Source organism: Orbicella faveolata, unplaced genomic scaffold (assembly GCF_042242905.1).
Source record: "Orbicella faveolata isolate gen_17 unplaced genomic scaffold, um_ofav_v1 contig_1, whole genome shotgun sequence".
Classification (NCBI taxonomy): Eukaryota; Metazoa; Cnidaria; class Anthozoa; order Scleractinia; family Merulinidae; genus Orbicella; species Orbicella faveolata.
In genome coordinates this window covers 10,262,501-10,282,500 of record NW_028301536.1, presented here as the reverse complement: position 1 = coordinate 10,282,500, position 20,000 = coordinate 10,262,501, and the positions used below count along the sequence as shown (strand labels likewise).

General features: G+C 38.4%; 2 protein-coding genes across 3 annotated transcripts in view; one reads left to right on the top strand and one right to left on the bottom strand.

Moving 5' to 3' along the window:
- LOC110056908 (vesicular glutamate transporter 2-like) overlaps positions 1 to 7,488 on the top strand; it is a 38,111-nt gene extending 30,623 nt beyond the window's left edge. Inside the window, exons 8-11 of the mRNA XM_020763462.2 lie at positions 382 to 531; positions 1,922 to 2,054; positions 2,589 to 2,827; positions 5,283 to 7,488. Of these exons, the coding sequence (XP_020619121.1) occupies positions 382 to 531; positions 1,922 to 2,054; positions 2,589 to 2,827; positions 5,283 to 5,426 (666 nt within the window). The 3' untranslated portion in view covers positions 5,427 to 7,488. The remainder of the gene's footprint in view (positions 1 to 381; positions 532 to 1,921; positions 2,055 to 2,588; positions 2,828 to 5,282) is intronic.
- Positions 7,125 to 20,000, bottom strand: part of LOC110056905 (delta-1-pyrroline-5-carboxylate synthase-like) — a 187,160-nt gene continuing 174,284 nt past the window's right edge. For both annotated transcript variants that reach the window (XM_089288517.1, XM_020763461.2), the window contains 3 exons: positions 11,250 to 11,436; positions 9,747 to 9,842; positions 7,125 to 8,915 (listed from right to left, as the gene is read on the bottom strand). In XM_089288517.1, the coding sequence (XP_089144643.1) occupies positions 8,680 to 8,915; positions 9,747 to 9,842; positions 11,250 to 11,436 (519 nt within the window). In that variant the 3' untranslated portion in view covers positions 7,125 to 8,679. The remainder of the gene's footprint in view (positions 8,916 to 9,746; positions 9,843 to 11,249; positions 11,437 to 20,000) is intronic.

Sequence of the window (20,000 nt, the reverse complement as noted above, 5' to 3'; positions counted from 1 at the left end):
TAAAATTCTCAGATCTGTTATTGATTATTTGTGGGGCTAAAACATTAAAATTAAAATCCGAGCCATCCGACAAAGTTTAATTCTCCTCATCTGAATATCCCATTCCCGCTATGAGATGTGCCTGCAGGGAATCATGGTAGTTGTATTCATCATTCTGGACTGGATGTTCTTTTTTGTTGTTGAATACAACTACCATGATTCTCTGCAGTCATATCTCATAGAGGGAATGGGCCATTCCCCGCTCTACGTTTGCGTTTTTAGCTTTCCAGGTAGTATTCCTTACGTTCCGCCTTTAGACATGTCTAATCATACCTCACTCTATTTTACTCAGTTAAACGTAAGTGTGATATATTGAATTCAGTTGCTTTTCTTACTTTCCAGTTTGAGCATCTTCCGTGGTCAGACATTTTAAGGTCACCTGCAGTGTGGGCCATTGTATTCGGCCACTTTGGTGCGTGCTGGGGATATTACACGTTATTTACCGGCATGCCCACTTATTTTAAAGATGTTCTGGATTTTGATATCGAACAGGTAGGTTTTGATTACAAACCTAATATATATCCCTATGCACAACAACAAGAACAACGTTTGAAATTTGTCTGACAAACAAATCATTGTCATTTAGTAGCATTTTGGTTTGATTACCTGTATTCACTGGATAGCAATTTATCTGATGCTCAGCATAATATTCCTTTCAACATCCAGAACCTGAGGATTCATTTGTGTTTTGAGTTTCCACAAACTATTGATCACTTACCAATACCTTTTCATCGTAGTGTAGTTCTCTTGCTCCTTACACAGAACGACGGAGTTGTATTGAAGGCCGATAAAGCTTGGAACACAGATCCTTGCCTAATTCCTGCAGATAGGAAAAACGTTTGCCAACTTCAAGCGACACACCCGTATGCCAATTTGTGAATACTTGCATCTCAGAGAATTAGCCAATCAGTAGGGCGAAAAGCCTTGCATACTGTCAACTTCAATTTCCTCTTCCAATTTTCTGGAGCGTGAAGCAAGTAAACTGTAATTCTAGTATATATCCCTCCTTCGTGCAGCAACAACATTGGCTGCGCACAAGTCATTTAAAAGTATTGTTTCTGTCTTCAATTTACTCCAGTTCTCCCGCTTCTTCTTGTTCGCTATCCCGAAGAAAGGCATTCCTGTTGTTTTGCGCTCTAGCTTCGGGGCTCACACCCCAGGCTTGCGCTTTCCTTGTGAAATCCGATAGAAGTCAGTGGAGAAAGACTGAGAGGAAGACGAGAAAAGAGGAGGCAGATGGGAAAGGCGAAATTTCGCAGTGAAAGACACCGATCAAACATAACGTATACAGCAAAGGCGAAGACGATTGTAGTAGGCGATACTCCGCAAGAAATTGAACCCCTCACGCTGAGTTGAAGGCCGGACTCTGCATTATCATACACCAGAAACATATCACAACAAACCTGACACTAAATAGCAGCTCTCGAGAAATAAACATTTTCTACAACTTGTACTGAACGCTCAAACGAGTACAGTTCGGCAATAACAGTCAAAGTTATCAAAAAGTGTATACCATTGCTGAAGTATTTAGGAAGCCTTAGGAATGAGGCCTATATGGAGGATCATTTCTCTTACCCCTCGTCCTCTCTTACCAACCAAGAACGGATAGTTTTATTCTACATGATAACGTGAGTCTGTCTGGGGATTGAGGAAATTGTTCATATTTTGGGAAATGCTTTAATACCGGTTTGAAGCCGCTACATCTGTAAGTTCCTCCGGTAACTAGAAACCCCTCACGAAGATATATGTGAACTGGCTTATATGTATAAATGGTATAATACCTTTAAGGGGTCGTGTTTCGAGGATTGAGTATTTTATCTGTCTTTTCTTGATAATATCAGGCATTCTCCGTTGAGTATTTTATAACTTTTATTATTTTCAGACTGGATTCTTGGCAGCCTGTCCATACCTATTTAAAGCCATTCTAGGTCCCTTAGGAGGGGTGACAGCTGACGCGCTCATAAGATACAAAATTTGTAAAATTGTCACAGTACGAAAGATTTTCTATGCAGCAGGTAAGACTAAACATAACGCCAAGCAATACTAAATGTTACCTTTTGGTGTCCAAGGAAACTGGGTCAAGACCTTGGCCAAGAAAACATCGAGGATGCGCTTTTAAGCTCGCTCGTCTAAGGAGCAGAAATAGTCTCAGTAATATGGACATGATTCGAGAATGATAAAATCGAGGATGAAGAAAAAGGAAGAAACTTAGTATTTTGTTGAATATTGAGGGTTATTCGGCTTCTCACTGCGTCTCAGCGGTAATGGTGACCGCTGCCTAGAACGTCGAGAATGAATTACTTTCACTGGCCGTTGTCTGGAAACCACAAACGGAAATAAAAGCAAACACTTAAGGCTAAAGCACACGCACAAAGAAAGTTGGAGATCAAACAGTAGATGTTTTTGTCATCATTATTGTTGCTGTGTTAGACGGTATTTACCCAACAAACGTCTCTATCAATAATTATGAAGACATGATATCAATAACTATGTTACGAAGTGAAAGTTGAAATATAATACTAACACAAAGATGATTACTTTCTCCTTAGGTTGTCTGTTAGCTGGAGTATTTATCGTAGCAACAGGCTACACTCAACAAAGAACGACAAGTGTGATATTCCTGGTGTTAGGTGTCGGATTCTCGGGTTTAAATGCTATTGGTTACGCTGTCAATCACCTGGATATTGGTCCGCCGTTTGCTGGCATTCTTATGGGGCTAACTAATACGTTTGCATCAACTCCTGGATTTATAAGCCCACAGATAACTGGATTTGTCACATCAAATAAAGTACGCAAACTTTCTTTTTGGAAAACGAACTTAACTAGACGTTAGAGAGCTTAAGCAATGACGACGGCGACCCCGAGGATAACGCCTGGTAAAAAATGAATTTAAATTTACCCGTTCCAATTTTAAAATTGCCTAGATCTGTTCCGTGGGCCTAACGGGCTCAAAACGTGCTCAAGCTTAATATGTAATGCCAGAGTCCAGTTCCAAATGAAAATACAAAAATTTAGCCGTCGTCGTTCGCGTTCCCCAAAATACGTAGAACTTGGACATATCACGTTGTTGTTTTGCAGAGGACGGCTAAGAAATGTACAAAATTTATAACGCACGTGCACAGCCTTCTGTTCGGGGACGTTCTAGTTGGCGTCGCCGTCGTGGTTTGCTTAAGCTCCCTATTACTATGTTAGCGCATCGTTTTGGCAATACAGTTTAAGGTGGCTCTGGACTCTATGTAAGTATTTTTTTTTTAAACTTTGCTAAAAGTTGCATCTTATCCTGCTTATCAAAATTCCATAACAAAAATGGGTTTCACCGTTCCTTTTCTGAAATAAAATAACATGCCCGCTATTTTGGTGCAAAGTCTTAACACGGTTTTCATAAATTCAGTCATATATTTGCACGGAATGTCCAAATGATAATGGAATGCCCCAGTTTGATTCCAGATGCTTTAGAAAGATCAACAGTAATTAGACACGCTCAGTTTTCGGCCTTTCTGGATCATCCAGTCTTCCGTTGAACATATGTCTGGATTTATGAAAACAGTGTTAAAGAAATCAAGCAGTTTGGATCCATCATTTATTTATCTATCTATTTATTTATTTATTTATTTATCACTTTTTTTGCTTTCCCTATGACAGCCTCTTGTAAATCTTACTTAGCCTGAAATGTAGAGAACTTCTTGCTGCATGTTTCATTCATTTATGTATTTTTTTAATTATTTAACGCTACACCCCTTCCCTTTTCAGTTGGTGTAAGTTCAGCCCAGGCTATACTCGTCTGAATTTCGGTTCGCGTGGTGACTCTGAGGAGCCGACTGATTAGCGTTCTATTACTGCTGTGTAAAGGAAGTCTGCCCGAGGATAACCTGCGATCAGGCGATTTTTTTTTTTTGCGATCAGGCGTTTTTTTTTTTGGAAAGAAGAAGGGAAATGGGAGAAGGGAAAAAAAAACGCCCTCCTTTCCCACATCTGGATATAAGGGAGGGAGGGTATGATCGCAGGTTAGCCCGAGGACATCATTAAGTCCAATGAAGGTGGAAGCCTAACGATTTGCTGGCAAGCGTCGTCCATTATCGTACATGAAGCGGTCCTGAGATGTCTAAACGCCATAAACGGGTCGACATTTAGCCCCGTAATAGTAGGCCGTTTGCACTGTGGCGATAATGTTGTGCTTGCTTTAGACAGCAAACATCAATTTAGGGCTTAGACGTGTACTAGACATTTCTAGCTACTGTTGGCGTTATTTTCTCTGAACTTTGATGTCAAAAAATCTGTTGAAGTCTATATGGCATTTCCCGCTCGATAAAATCCAATTACATCCGGGACATTGCTATTAGCGAGCAAAACATGGCCACGAACAGAGTGAAGGAAATTGCGTCAAAGGCTGATCGATCGTGAGTAGCAGTTAATTTCCTTGTTTCATCAATTTTAGGCGTTTTTGGCCAAGCGAACTATCAGACACTTCCGTGATTCGCTAGCGCGGAAGAGCTTTATTCGTGTGGCTTCCGGTCGATAACTGACGTCCTGACAACATGCGAACTGTTCGCTTACTCATTATTATGGCCTTGTTTGTTTGAAGTTCAATCGATTCTCGGTGTTGGAAGCTCCTGTTCAGTCTATTTAGGTTTTGATATCTGTACGTTTGACTTGATTTAGACTCGAATTTCATGTTGACTCACTCTTCATTAAATTGTACAATCTATGGTTCAATCAATAGACCGCGAATTTAGTCTTCCTCGCCTTAAAAGGCATACAGGAGTGTTATTTCCTTTTATTTGAGCTACGTTAAGGCTTGTGGAAAGCTAGCTCTAGGACAGAATTGTATCAAGATTATCAGTTGCCAGTCAAATTCTGTGGCTATGTTTCGGCGAATACAGACAGAAGTATTTGTTAAGAGCTAAACCTATTGTGTCACGAAAATAGTAACAGCGTGTTTATCAATGATTGGGCTTTTTTGGATAGCATGATTGTAGCATCAACTGATAGAGTAGATATAACGAGCCACCAAAATGTAAGTTTAGGAAGGTGATGGAAACTGTTTTGAGCCACCTTAAATTAAGTAATAAGTTAGTACCCAAATCGCTATTTTATGACTACATCGATCTCAAGAAAAAAAAATAGACCTAGCGAACATTTTCGAAGTTAGTTTGTCATGGTTTGACCTGAGGTTGAATTACATGACCCGTTTCACTGTCTTAATAAGCTATCCGGCGTTAATTATGATGTTTTTTCTGATGCAGAAACAAGAAGAATGGAGGATAGTATTTTGGATCACCTTGATAGTTTATGTTACCGCTGTGTTTTTCTACACTTGGCTTTGTTCTGGTGAACGTCAACCATGGGCATCAGTAAATAAACGGCAAGTAGTGGAAAAGGACACTTAGCCTCCATCACGAAAGCAGATCTTACTATCAAACTTCCGAAAATAAGCAAGAAGAGCCTGTCATTTCTAAAGGAGTTATATGTGCGCATTCTATGGACTCATTCCAAAGGAGTCGGCAAACATTTCTTCCCAACACCATAAATATCTTATCATAAAAGCTAAGTTATTTAAGAACTGGCGAGGAGGAGAAACTGCCGATAAGTGTCATTTTTCTGACAGATTCCTAACAAAACCTGGCCCAGATTCAAAGCTGACACGCGAAGAGGAATTCCTTATTGTTATGATGCGACTGAAAGTGGGATTGTTTCAGAAGGATTTAGCCCATAGATTTGGTATGTCTGAAGCAACCATATCTCGAGTATTTACATCATGGATCAACCTTACGTATCTTGAACTCAAGGACCTTGTGTGAATGCCTAACTGAGTCTTCAGAGAAGGCAAAGCAATTTGGAAGGTTTCCCAGGGTTAGATACCGTCGAGTCCGATGAGTTGTTTCAAGATTCAAGTTAAAGAGAAGCCTCAATATCCGAAGAAGTTTCTTGAGCATAATATCCTCAATAAATGACTCATCAGGGTTCATTTCTCCATTCGTCCTAACTGCCAAAATCATCCTCGAGATCTTATTCTGTCGGAGAAAGTCGACTTGGTACACTACTACTCTGCGTAACTGTTTACCCTCAAACACAGCGGAACATTGACTGAGACAATGAGTAGATTTCTCCTATCGCCACATTATTTTCACAGAGGATAGTTTCCCTCTATGTTGTCATACATAGAAAGGCTTCTAACTGCGGAACAAAAATCCGAACCTCCGGCTGCGACCACCTCTCAGCGACCAGTTTTCCCAAATACCAAAAGTTTCCCAGTCAAATCACTACATTTGGAACCTCTTGTAAGCGACCACCTCTCGCAAACGAACGCGACCACTTTTAAAGCTGAAAGTTTGAAATTTTCTTTTGTTTTTAACCTTCCGTAAGCGACCACTTGATAGATAATAGAGAGGAAACTAGAAAATTTGTTGTAACATTATCGTATTCCTGGATGGTGCAAGAGACGGAAATTTCTCAATGGCAGGAACCGGATTTTTTTCTGGAAATTGACTTTTCCCACGAATAAAACATTGCATTAGCATTGGCGCATGGAGCAAGTCTTAGCAGTTACCATGTGCACTTCTCGAGTTCTCAAAACTTCGAAAGTGCTTATATGACTCAACAATCACAGCAGGAGGTGCAAATTCACCATTAATGGACTTTCAAGGTCAAGAAACTCTGACAAAACTTTCAGCACGTTCATTTTTGGCTCTCTTGTGAGGCTATGCCAAACGGCATAGCTATTATCAGGGCATAACGAGAGAGGCAGTTCACCCTACATAGCGTAACACATAATCACCAGGGCTGGGTTGGTCGAAAGCCGGTTAACACTAACCAGGGATTAAAAGTTAACCGAAGTATTAATTTTTCTCGCAAAAAAAATGTTTTTTACTGCTTACGTTTTGTGTAGTTTGAGCATAATCAAGCTCAAAACGGAAGGAAAAACAGTTTAAACAGAAAACCTTACCGAAAAGTTACAAAACTCAAATCAAAATTCTCGCTAATCCTGGGTTAGCTTAATCGGGCTTTGAACAACCCGGCCCAGACCTCAATGCCTATTGAAGACTAGTAAAGAGTAACCAAACCATTTCAAGAGGCTACATCCTGACTCGGCAAACGATATACTATATTTCATCATTGATGTACTATCATGACAGTAACTCTGACAACAAGGCTACAATGGCAACAGGATAAGAGGCCTGAATACCACTGCAATGGTTCAAAACGTTTTATGGTATTCAGAACCAAGATGGTGGATTTTTTTCTTGTTCTCTAGTTATTTTTTTTTTACTTTCATTTGGATTTCCAAAGTTGTTTCAAGAATTCAGTTGTAAGACTGACAGCTTGAAAATCGCTAAGAAACCTAGTTGAGTGTCGATGTCCCATGATCATGAACAAAGGTGAAACATTTAGCTCTTTATCAACTTGAAGTTGAAAGAGACCAATAAACCACCGTAGCGAGTCTGTGAAGCTGATGTTTCGAGTGATAGCCCTTTGTCAAAGCTATTAATTAACCTTTATCAAGTTCAATTTGGCGAATAGCTAAACGTATGTCAAAGTAAAAACATATATTAAGGCTTCTCAGCAGTACAAAGCAAGAGATAGCTTTGAAAAACCACACGATGTGTTTGAAATTCATATTGTATTAAACAAGAGGTGTTTCTGATGGAGCATTATCCATCGTCAGTTTACAAGAATACCAACAGAAAATGAGCAATAAATAGTCAACAGTGTGATGAAAATAAGAAAGTGAAAACATAACACTAAAGATCATTTAACCATCTCAAATGCAGGAGTAAATTTGACTGCCTGATATATGAAATGTTATATATCAGAGATCTTAAGGTAGTACTCAATACTCAGTCAAATTCAATCGGAGCAAAAGTGTTTGTTTAATTGACATAGTTTCCTAATAGTCACGAGTTTTCTTGTCGCTTACAGTATTTTGCCACCTTATGCACATAATTGTAGATCCTTTTACATAATGCATAAACTAAGCTACACATTTACTTAACAATAACATCCGACGATGTCGAAAAACTGTATATTTCTTTCGCTCATACTAATTAGTTTGCATTATTTTAGTGTTATATTTTCACTTTTTTTCTGTTTGGCGTCTTAATCCTTAATTATTCTTATTTTCATCACACACGGTTAACTATTTATTGCTCATTTTGTATTGGTATTTTTGTAAAGATGGATGATGTTTCATCCGAAACATGTCTCGCACTACAATATGAATTTCAAACACATCGTGTGGTTTCTGAAAAAAACCCAATAATATTCACATTTAAAGGCATTGCCCTCATCATCTCTGTCGTAGTTTTCGCTATTCTTACATTAATAAATAGGATAACAATAAGTTCTCTTTGAGGACCGAGTTATTTTTAATAGCAAACCACAGTCATAGACATAGCGAATTCTCCAGTGGACAACTGCTGTAAGTTGCAAGATGACGTCTGATAACTTAAGCCTCAATTGCCTTGTTGGTTGAGCAACCTTAGTTGTCCTTAACTCCGAGGTTCCTTGTCAGTACTTCACGGGGGCTGTGCTTTATGCCATATTACTTTTCAAACTACTGAACATTCTTTAACGTGTCTGTCTGCCAGGCTATATGCTTTCTTCCTTGAAGTCAGCTAAAAGCACTTGGAGTAAACAAATAATTTATTTTTGTATCACTTCACTGTCTCCAGTGTCCTCAATTGTTTCTTCATCTGTGGAATTCTGCAAAACCTCGTCAAGTGGTAGAGCTTCGTGAACATACTGGAGTGAGCCCCCATCAGCAAAGTCTGCCACGGTGTGTCCTTGGCCGGTTAACACCCACCTTGAAGTCAGCAATCCCTCCACTCCTACCGGGCCCCGTGCGTGAATTCGACCCGTGCTGATACCCACTTCCGCCCCTACAATCAATTAATATGCATTTAAGTACCTTTCTATCGCACCCTCTGGCTTTATTAGGAATTTGATTATGGCTCCTTCAATTCTAAGCGCAATCATCCCTTCACTGGCGATTTCTCGGGCATTTATCAGAAAAGTTGCGAACTCCCCACGTGGAGTCGGCTTGTGTATGTCAAATCCCTACCCATGGGACAACATTAAAAATATTAGTGTATCAATATTAATGAGTCTTTCTTCAAACCAAATATTCTAGTACACGAAACCGCCTTGTTGACAACTAAAGCGTAACATCTATAAACAAAAGTGATGTAAACCATCTCCTCCAAGACAAACTCAAGCCAATTCTAAGTAACCCCGTGATCCAAAGAAAAACAAATTGAAATATCCGCATTCGTTTATTTATGAAACAAAGAGATTCCTATAGAACTGGAAATGACAATGTCAATATAAAGTTTCATTCAAGTTTCTTGTAGGTTAACGAAAACTATTCTCCTTAGGCAGAGACCTCCTGTTCAACTTCGCTTTGCCAGCTCGCATGTTGAGTACAAATATGAACTTGAAGGGGATGTGGTGGAGTGGGGCACGAGCTAGCCTTCAGTAGGTCAAATCTCAGAAAAGAGATACACATCTACTCCCTTGATGTAACACCATTTCAATGTCAAATAAACTGTTTTTCCTTTGTTAAAAAATTACTGATGAAAGTTAACGTTTGTGAAGAAATTGACAATGCCCGACCACTGCCCTCATCCTTCCCGCAGCGACAGTCGCGCTTGGAATTACAGGAGCCATAATTTGGGAACAGCATATATTGTATTGAACTGAATTGTACATACCGAGACCAAATCGATAGCCATCAGAAAACCTGGTGCTAGTGTTATGAAACACACATGCACTGTCCACAGCTGTTTGGAAGTGCTTAGCAGTTTCACCTATAAAGAAATAATTATACCATAAGTGTAAAATTTTTTACACATTCATTAGCTCATGAAACCATCGTGCACGGATCTTAAAAATTTCGCAAAATTGTTTGTGTACTGGCAAGAAACTGATCTTTGCACAAGATGCCGCTTACATATTTCAACTTCTCAGATGTTGCTGCAATTATTTTATTACTTTTTTGTTAACTGGAGCAAGTTGCAGTGGAGGGGGGAGAAACCACGACACTGTGCTCATCGCTAGAACAACCAGAGCACTTCCGAGAGACTTAGTTTGGTCGGTCTGTATGGTAGAATCTTGACCCCAGTCTTGAGTACAGACCAAACGCAGTGAGGTCTCTACTAACGACCGAGGTCAAGATTCTCCCATAGAAGTAGGACGAAGTTCAGTTGACAAAATGTTCATTTAATGGCCAAACAAGAAAACTTTAATACGTTTTGAGTGGCTTTATGTAGCCGGATCGTGGTCGCTGCCATTTTGCTTACGAATTGGCACGAAAAATTTCGTCAAAAGAAGGTCCAACACACTAACAGGTATGTTTTCAATTTCTCTAGCCTCTTTCATTGACTAAAAAAATGACCTACGGGCGTTTCAGTCGCTCTTAGTCTTGCATTGAGTACTTTATATTTCTGAATTGCAGAAAACTTCTCAATATCGTACTGAACTGGTGTTTGATTGCCTGATTGGAACTTTTTAAAATTTACCATAGTTTCCTCGGAAACAAGCCAAATGATTTTGTCTTTTGTTTGCAACTTTCAACACGGCGAGAAAACGCGGGTAATCCCGAGCGAGCAAGATAGCGCCATCTTGCCCGCTCGGTTAACCTGCATAGGATTCAGTTCATCTTGCCCGCTCACGGAGTTAGCCATATAATAAAGCCGAATACAAAACTAAATTGACAGGACTGAGATTAAGCTCGACTGCGACACTATTAGAGAAACTCCTTGGGAACACAGCTGAACCAACGTGTGATTGTGCGGCGAGGTCCAGCACCCTAAGTTACTAAAAAATAGAGAAGCCATTTTTTTCACTCGTAGATGGACAGCAAAGGATATCCAAAGATTGAACATCCGATCAGGACGAGCAAAAAGCACTGCACACTGGTTTGGTAGATACTAATTTTGTCTTATTACACGACTAAGTTAGTTCAGATGGCCAATAACTAAAATCAACCAATCGGATTGCTCCATTGCCGGTCCAATATTCTCTTGTCTCTCTTCTCTTGTCCCGAATGATCCCGCACGTTCACCCTTGAAGATTTTCTGTAGTTTTATGGCTTTGGTCTCATCAGCTATCGTCGTCTAATAGAAAGTACAGCTACAGTAGTCTAATTGTTAAACAGTATTACTGCATTTAGTCAACACCGTTGGTGTTCGGAAACAGGCAAATGATATTCTTACGGTTGTCAGTGACAATGACGTCAGTATGTGAGCTTCCAAACTGATGAATGTGTTCAATAGCTTCCTCCGTATTCCTGACAACTTCAACTGCACACTCCAGCCCGCTATACTCTTTCTTCATACTCTTGGCAGGAGCCGGAGCCAGTGGTAACATCTTGACTAGGTTAGGTCCAGCGTGAACTGTTACCTTGCGATACAAGTAACAGATATATTTTAGAATTACCTTCATTTACAAGCGTTTGCTCCACAAATATGGGCATTTGAAATCAAACATCACGATCAAAATCAAATATTAGACGCAATGGTACACTTAAAGGACAAGTTCCAAATAAATGTACGAAACCTGCACATTACCGTAAAAAGTTTTATGTATAGTATAGCACAAAAGTGGCAAAAACGTATCATCTTTGTTGTCACAAATTGATAAATACACTCCACACCTAAATATTGTAACCTTAACAATCTGCACTAAAAAACAAAACAGTGCTCTAAAAAAAAAAACATCGGCACGCAAGGCGTGCAAGAGTTATTTTTTGGTGAATTACAAGCCCCTGGAGGTAGCAGCACTAAGTTCACTCTTAACAGCTATGATAAGGTTAATCCAACAAGTTCGTTTGGTTACCATGTACAGCGAAAAAAGAAAAAAAAATAGAATTCGTTTCATCTTACGAAAGCCTACTTTTATCAAGGTTTGATTTTAACAGTCGATCAGTGGCTTCGGTCAGTGGCAGTCGATCAGCAAGACACCTAAACATCACGCAGTCTGTAATAGTAACTAACGGTAAACGGCAGATTGGTGTTGATTCTGGGTAATTTTTCTGACTCATTTTATAATAAGAACCAATTTAATTATAACATCGTCACGCAATAGCATGGTAGTTTCTTATCGGTTCAACCTCGTCCCCAGGGCCTTCTCCTCGACGATTTTCAAAATAGCGGCTCATAGGGAGAAGACCCTGGGCAAGGCTGGGTCACATGGTACAAAATGGAGATTTTTATCACGTGACATTTTTGGAAGGCCAAAACAAAATGGTAGCCAAAGTTGAGTTCGAAATTTACCTTAGAAAGAGGAATAGTTATGCACGAGGCAGTGATGGCTTCCTAAAAAGATAACCCAGTAGTTTCGCTGGGTTTTTGGAAGCAGGTCGCTTAGTTAAAGAATCTGGAGCGTTACGGTACGTAAAATAATATCCTGTTTCTACTGTTCTCCCTGCTGGGTGATAAGCGTACATGAAATAAAGAACATTATAGTTATTTTCCCAACCGTGCTCTCAGTTTTTATGTAACTCTCAATTCAGAATGAACTTAAAAGAGATACACTGAGCAACCCAAAATATGTGCAATTTTTTTACCTAAACACGAGCGAGACCTGGTTGACCTGGTTGTATTGAATTAATTTACAAATGAATTTAAGGCCCGGTTCATACGTCGCATTTCTGCCGAGTCGAATTCAATATAACGAATTAAATTCGACAGAAATTCGACGTCTGAATCGGCTGCCACATTTCTGCCGCACGTTCGACTGTTCTTGTCGCAGTATCCGACAGAAATGCGACACCGATTCAGACGTCGAATTTCTGCCGTGTCGAATCTAATGCATACATTATGATAATGTATTGAGCATGCGTAAATGCTTTCCCGCCAAAGAAAAGGAGAAACTTGGCCATTCTCGACCCAATGCAACCTGAACATATTGCAACACATACTGCTCCGTTGTCAACCTTCTCCTTCTCGTTCCATTGGCGGACAATTTTTAGCAAAATTAAAGTCCTTCGTCGCTCAGTATTTTCGTCCGCCATATTGAATACTCTACGTTTAAAACATTTTCCGCTGGCCGACGTACCCGACAGTATAAATTCTGAATTAAGTGCGACACAAGTGCGATGTATGAATCCACAGTCGCATTTCTGCCGCACTTAATTGAATTGAATTCGACACGGCAGAAATGCAACGTACGAACTGGGCCTAAGAATTTAATTTAACTTGTGTCTACCTGAGTGGCCATTCTTGTTGTGTAATGTTTTAAATCCTGTGATTGTTAAGACCCTTTTTGAGTAAAGTTAACCTAAAATCAATCACGCTAATAGTAAATTCTTTTGCCTGAACTGTGTGTTGTACGGTTTTCCTTTTCAAATGAATTATATTCAGTGGCTGAATGTATGTAATGGAGAATGAGTTTATCTCAAGAAATTATTAAAAGTTGTTAATTATTATTCACTGGCATAAAGTTAAAAGAATAAGTTTATGTACCTAAAGCAGCTGAAAGTACACGATTCTTCCAACTTAATATTGACCTGTCACAACAAATCATTTTGCTTCTCATTTCTGCTGAGTTAATTTCACTTTTATTGCAATAACAGTGATCAGCTCTCAAGAACTGTTTTGGATTTGGGTGTACATTTGCAGTGTAAAGCTGTTAGCACCAACTGCCAGAAACATTCTACAATAAACAAAAGTTGCTACCCCATGCAGTAGTTTTTGTGTTTGTGTTTCTCCAACTAGGAGAAGAGCAGCCTCTCCCTTGTTATGGATGAAAATAGAGCAATTGTAGAAATGATACTGCCTTCACCTTAAAAAAAAAAAAAGGTCTCAGAGATCCATCAGCATTTAGTTAACAATAGGCTTCACTTTTATAAACTAATAGACCATACTGGAATCTGCACTTGACCTTGACTGAGCATTTCTTTTCTCACTTTCCAGTTATGAGAAGAAAATGACTGAGATTACCATTCTAGTAATTATGTATAATGGGAAAAAAAAATTGTGTTCTGGTTATGTTGAGAAAATATCATATCAATTATCATTTACTGATTAGTGATACGCAAGACTCTTACAATTGCGACAATGAATTCAAGTCCAATGATTGCCTTATGATACACAATAATGCTTGTTTCTGAGGTTCTCACAAATTCATTCCTGAATGAAGAGCTTTCAAGGTGGTTATTGCAGTTGGCAGCCTTGGAATATCTATGATCCCTTTCAAAACACAAATTCATGAATTTGTGTAATGCAGAGGAAATCAAAGCTATGTCAGTTGTCTGAATGTGGAATGTTAAGTATTTTGCACAGGTTTTTACAATAATATTATATTTCTCATTTACTCCTTAGAGATGCATAACCAGACGAACCACAAATGTTTGCCCAAGTTCGTCCAGACGGATATAACACGCCTTTAGTGCAAATGTGGCAAGGATGCATCAGCCATCTGGATGGATAATTTATCTCAGTTAGTACACGTGCTGTGATTGGTCAATTTAGCGGGCTGTATTCTCCTGTACGGCCCGCTAAAATATAAAGCTGTTTTTGTTGCCAAAATGTTTCGTGATTTATCGCCAAGTGTTCTTAACTTTTTTAGCAAGTAAAAGTTTAAAACTTTCTTTTAATTCCAGAATTGTGTATTAAAACCTCCTAATGACAAGAGTCACTTAACAATGATTTCAAATTGGGTCATTTTGCTTTCGAGGTGTGTCAGAAATTTGAAGCCGTTCGCGTGAATAGAAATCGTTGCTGAGCCGTCAGACACACAGTAGAGATATAATAAATATCTTACTAACCTTGTTTTCTCGGTCCGTACTGTAAGTTACGGATCCTCGTTTCCCCCTTCGTTTATGGCCCACGTGCTTCGCGCTTGGGCCATAAATCGATGGGGAAACTTGGTCGGTAACTTACAGTACGGCCCTCGAACTCGGTTAGTAATTAATAATTAGACCCGTGGCCCTTGAGGACGAAGGGTCTAATTGTTTTAGTAACACCCTACTAGTCGGACAGAAAAGGCAATAATAAAGTTAGCAAATGCAAGTTGAAGAAATATTTATTTGGGAATAAAACGAAAGAAAGCGTCACGCTCGATTGCGCCAATTTCGCTACTCGAGGACTATTACTAATAGTCCTCTAGTGGCATAGCCAATTAAAATGCAGGATTTGCATTAGTCCACTAGTTGGGTGATACTAAGAGGTATATATAGTATAAAAATGGCCAATATAAAACACTTGGGAGTGTTTCACCACGTACCAAACAACTTAAATGGCATCAAAAATACAGTACTATGATGTGCTATAATTTGGACTCTCTTTTCAGTGTTTGAAAATGTGTTGAATTGTTGTCATGTTTGTTATGATCATGAGATAGAAGTCAAAGTAATGAGTAGAGAAACAACATCAGGTAATACTGGTTACACAACTTTCTTCTGAAGGTTGTTCATTTTATTTACTGTTGATACTGGTAAGATTCACTGCTTACCAGACTGGTAGAAAAATATAAAAAAATCAACAAACTCAAGAACTGCAAAGAACAATCACTACCTGGCTGTAATTCTGTACACAATGAATTTTGTGAAGACAAATAGTAGGTGTATATTTACATGAAAAAAGATGAATTATTGTAAAGTAACACACGCAGTACATAGATCATCTATTTCTATTGTCTTCATGTGGTAAGTAAGATTCTCTTGTAAATTTGTTATCACCCATGAACCTCTTCATAACAGTTTTTATTGGCCCTCTCCAGAGTCAGAGTTCTAGTGATTTCACTTATTTGCATTTTTTTCAATCAATAACTATCGATATTCTTGAAGACATGAATTATCAACTGTTAGCGATTTTTATCAATCTATAGCAATTGATAAAAAAGATTTCCTGTAAGTTTGATTGTTATTGATTGCAGATATCAAATTTCGATAGCAATCTGCGATTGCTGTCATCGATTAATTTCTGATATCAAATTTTATCAATTGACTATGCCTGGTTGAAGGAGAAACATGAGGCTATGGCTGAGATTTTCAACAGAATGTAATTTTGTACACTGAAAATTCGTAAATTCTAACCCTAACCCTAAAACCATATTAAATTATTCCTTTCTCTAAACGGCTAAACTAGCCAAAAAGCAACAATAACAGCACTAGCCGTATATTCGATGCTATTAACATTTCTGCAAGAAGTTATGTGCATTGTATCAATAAGTCTTTATGCCTGCAGGCTGGCTCTAAAATTACTTTAACACCATCCAGACACCGAATACATTTGACAACAGAGATTTCATATGCTATGATCTAAGAATATTCACAAGAATATATTTCAGCCTAAAATCGAGAGAAAAATAAAAAATATTCAGCCTCGGCTTGAAAAACAATATTATTATTAGAAAAAGAGTGTATTTCAAATAAGATTTGAAATAAGCCTAAATCCAAGAGCGACGGAAAGCCTATATTTAAGGAATACATGTCCGAACACAAGATAGAAAAATACAAGATAGAAAAAAACAACGGTAAGTAACGGAGCTAAAGCTCTCTCATCCAGGCCCTCGATAGCCCTACTTTGTATCCGCACACAGAAAATCTAATTCCCCATGAATATGGAACAGAAAAAACAGCATGGAAGGCCGCTTGTGGTGAGCTGCAGCTTGCTAGCTGTCGGCAGATCTGTACTTTTATAAGAGCTTAAAATTGCTCGTTACTTATATTTTCCCGGGCTTATTTCTACTTGTATGGTATGATTTATATCTTGTAAATTAAAATCTAACGGAAAAAGATTCACCCTTTGAATCGTTAACGGCAGTCTGATTCAACATCGATTGAACTGAACTGCAATACAACTTCCCATATAGCCCTTTCCTATTCGTATAAACACTTGCCATGTCCGCCATATTTCTTTAGGATGTATTTAAACCAGTCAGCCAATCAGCAAGGGTGTTAGTTCAGCCTTGCCAAGGGTATTCTCCTGCCTACCAGTTTTGAAAAGTGGAGAAGGCCCTGGGGACAAGGTTGTTATCGGTTTTGATATTCCACGAAACCACTTCAAACTAATATCGATTTCAAACCCCATTTAAATGACTAACCATTATTGAAAGTAAACAGCATTACCTAACTTGAGACTTGACACAACCAGACACATGGAAAACAGTATAAATTTTATAAGATGCCCTTGAAATCTGTAGAGTTTGTTTCCTTGTCACAATGCCCTTCCCAACACCTGAGAGTCTTGTGAGAGACATAAGTTTACCTCTTTGAATCTGTTTCAAAACGAAATAACCACTGTGTCTCCTCAAAGCCTAATCTCATTAATTTGCAGTTTAACTTGCCGTCATTAAGTCTTCAGAAAAATTTGAAGAGTTTCCATACCACAAACCTTTCAGAATATCTCTGCTAAAAATTCCCTTTTTTAAGAGATGCGATTAATGCACGAAATTAAAATGCCACCGAAGACACTAAAAAAAGAGACGTCCAAACATTTATATCGAGTTAAAGTATCTGGACGTGCCACTAGATTCTTGTTTGTTTATTCTGGCCATGTGAACAAGAATCACTGATTCGTCAGGTTAAATTGAAACCACTAGTGCGTGAAAAATAGGTGTCAAGGTACATTTGAAACTAATAAATAAAAATATCTTGTTACATTTACCTACACTGTACAACAAAAACTCATTTTAAAACTCAGCAGTGTTCCCATAGTGTTCCCATTCATAACTAGCAGCCTGTAATTTCTTTGGTTTTGACAGAGAAAACCACTTCAAATGAGTAACTCAGTATCGATTCCAAGAAGCGTTTCAATGAGAAGACAGTATTACTCCGTGAACAGCACTACTTATATGAGATTTGCATACACAAACTGAAAAATTTTGCCCGAACATAAGTGGTTTAGACTTAATTCTTTTTTCGTGAATTGCATGTAATGCAAATGATGTCCAACAGTGCACTTTGGACTAAAATCAATCATTCATGTCCTCGAAATCACCAAGTTGTCGAGTGGATAAGACTCATTTCATTCGAAATTTCATATAATGTGAAAAGCAAAGCCTTGATGACATGTTAGTGTATCCCAAAGACTATGATTCCTCGGCTGATTATCGAGTTCTGAACTCTTTTGAAACCCATCTACAAAGTCCTGGGCTTAACCACAGTAAATGCAGCATCGAAATGTCGGAATAAGGCCAATACAAAAAATACCTGCTTCTGTTTGTAGAAAAACAAAGATGGCTCTTCTAAAATCGGGATGAAATCTTCATACACATGGTTCACATTTACAAGCGGCACTTTGATTGGTTGTTTTTAGTAGCCCCAATCTGATTGGTGTGACATGCATACATCTCTCACTCACTCATCCATTGACCCGCTCATAACATAGCCCAGACCCGGTTTTTATTTTCATTCAAATGAGGCTTGTGCTTGGTCGATTTCGATCGAATCCGTGTGTTTCTTTTCCTTCTTTTCGTTGAATATCATCATAAATGATGGACAGCAGCGAAAAACGCAATCGTTAGTTACGTTTTGTACTTCTGAGCAGGGGAGAGCAGAACTGTCAAACGAAAACGTCCCAAAATTGTTACAGAACTGAAATTCGTCGTAATACGTGCCTTGAACGACAGAGCCCTGATTGTTAACAGCTGTCTAGTAGAATGTAAACGACACTATTTCAATGACAGGTATAACATGACATTGGCCATGAAGTAGATCAAAGTAAAACAAAAATAACATTAAGATTTTGGTTCCTTACCCAAAATTTGTTCTACTATCAAAATTACTAGGGTGGTAAAATTTTGAAATGCAGGCTGTAGAAAACTTGTCATGTGATCTGCGAAAGAGGTTGTCACATGACATAAAAAAAGTTGTCACGTGGTTCGTGTAAAGTGCGTTGGCGGTCATGGCATTCAACAAGAAAGGAAGATTTTATGAAAGGGAAAAAGGCCTATCGGAAGAATTGAAAGGGCAGATTATTGACAAAATTCTTGAAACTGGTGGCGATAGGATATTGGGATACTTTCCTGCAAAGTGGACGGAACTTGGCGATAAATTTGGTGTGTCTGGATAGACTGCTAAAAACGTATTGCAAAAGTTTGTTTGTTTGTTTCGTTTTGTTTCTTTGTTTTTTCTATAATAAAGTAATTACATTGTATTGTAACTCCTTAAGTAACGTAATGTGTAAGTCATAATAAGTAATTACTGCGCATTGTAAGTAAGGTAATGCCAAGTATTGTACTGTAAATAGGTTTTTTTATGTATTGTGACACTTGTAAGACAGTAAAAGAATTAGAAATAATAATAATAATAATGATGATGATAACAATAATGTAGCATATGGTAAGTAGGTTAAGTATTGTGTCGTATAGTAAGTAAAGTAAAGAAATTTAAGTAATTATGTGTTTAGCAATAAAAAAAAAGTTTGTACATGATGGTACAGTTAGTCCCAAAAAAAAACAATCTCGGGGAATCCAAAAACATCAAAGAACAACTTCAACTACATGGAAATTTTCCAAGCGGTATTTCAACCAGCACTATTAACCGCACAATTAGAACATCTTTGAGCGAAGGAAAATGGAGTTGGAAGCGGATGAGCAGAAATGTAACACATAAGTTTACAAGAGCAAACGTAGGCTATTGTCAAGATTTTTTGAACTATAAGTCAAATGTTGATCCTTTCAGGCTAAAAGTTTTTGATGAAAGTGGTGTTTCCCTTTATGATTGTAACAAGAGATATGAACATTCACCCATCAATTCTGGATGCATTGAATTAGGGAGACATTTAAAATCTCCTAACATTACTCTCAACTTCTTGGCAGGCTTAGAGGGTGTTTTGTATGCAAACACTTAAGATGGAGCGTCCAATACATTAGAATTTCTAAACTTTTTCGATGAAGCAATGAAAGCGACGCAAATTAATGGCAATTCAGTGTGTATGGCTGGAGACATTCTGGTCTCAGATAATTGTGCAACACACAATGCAGGCGATGCAATGCTGTGGTGACCATCTGTTTTAAAG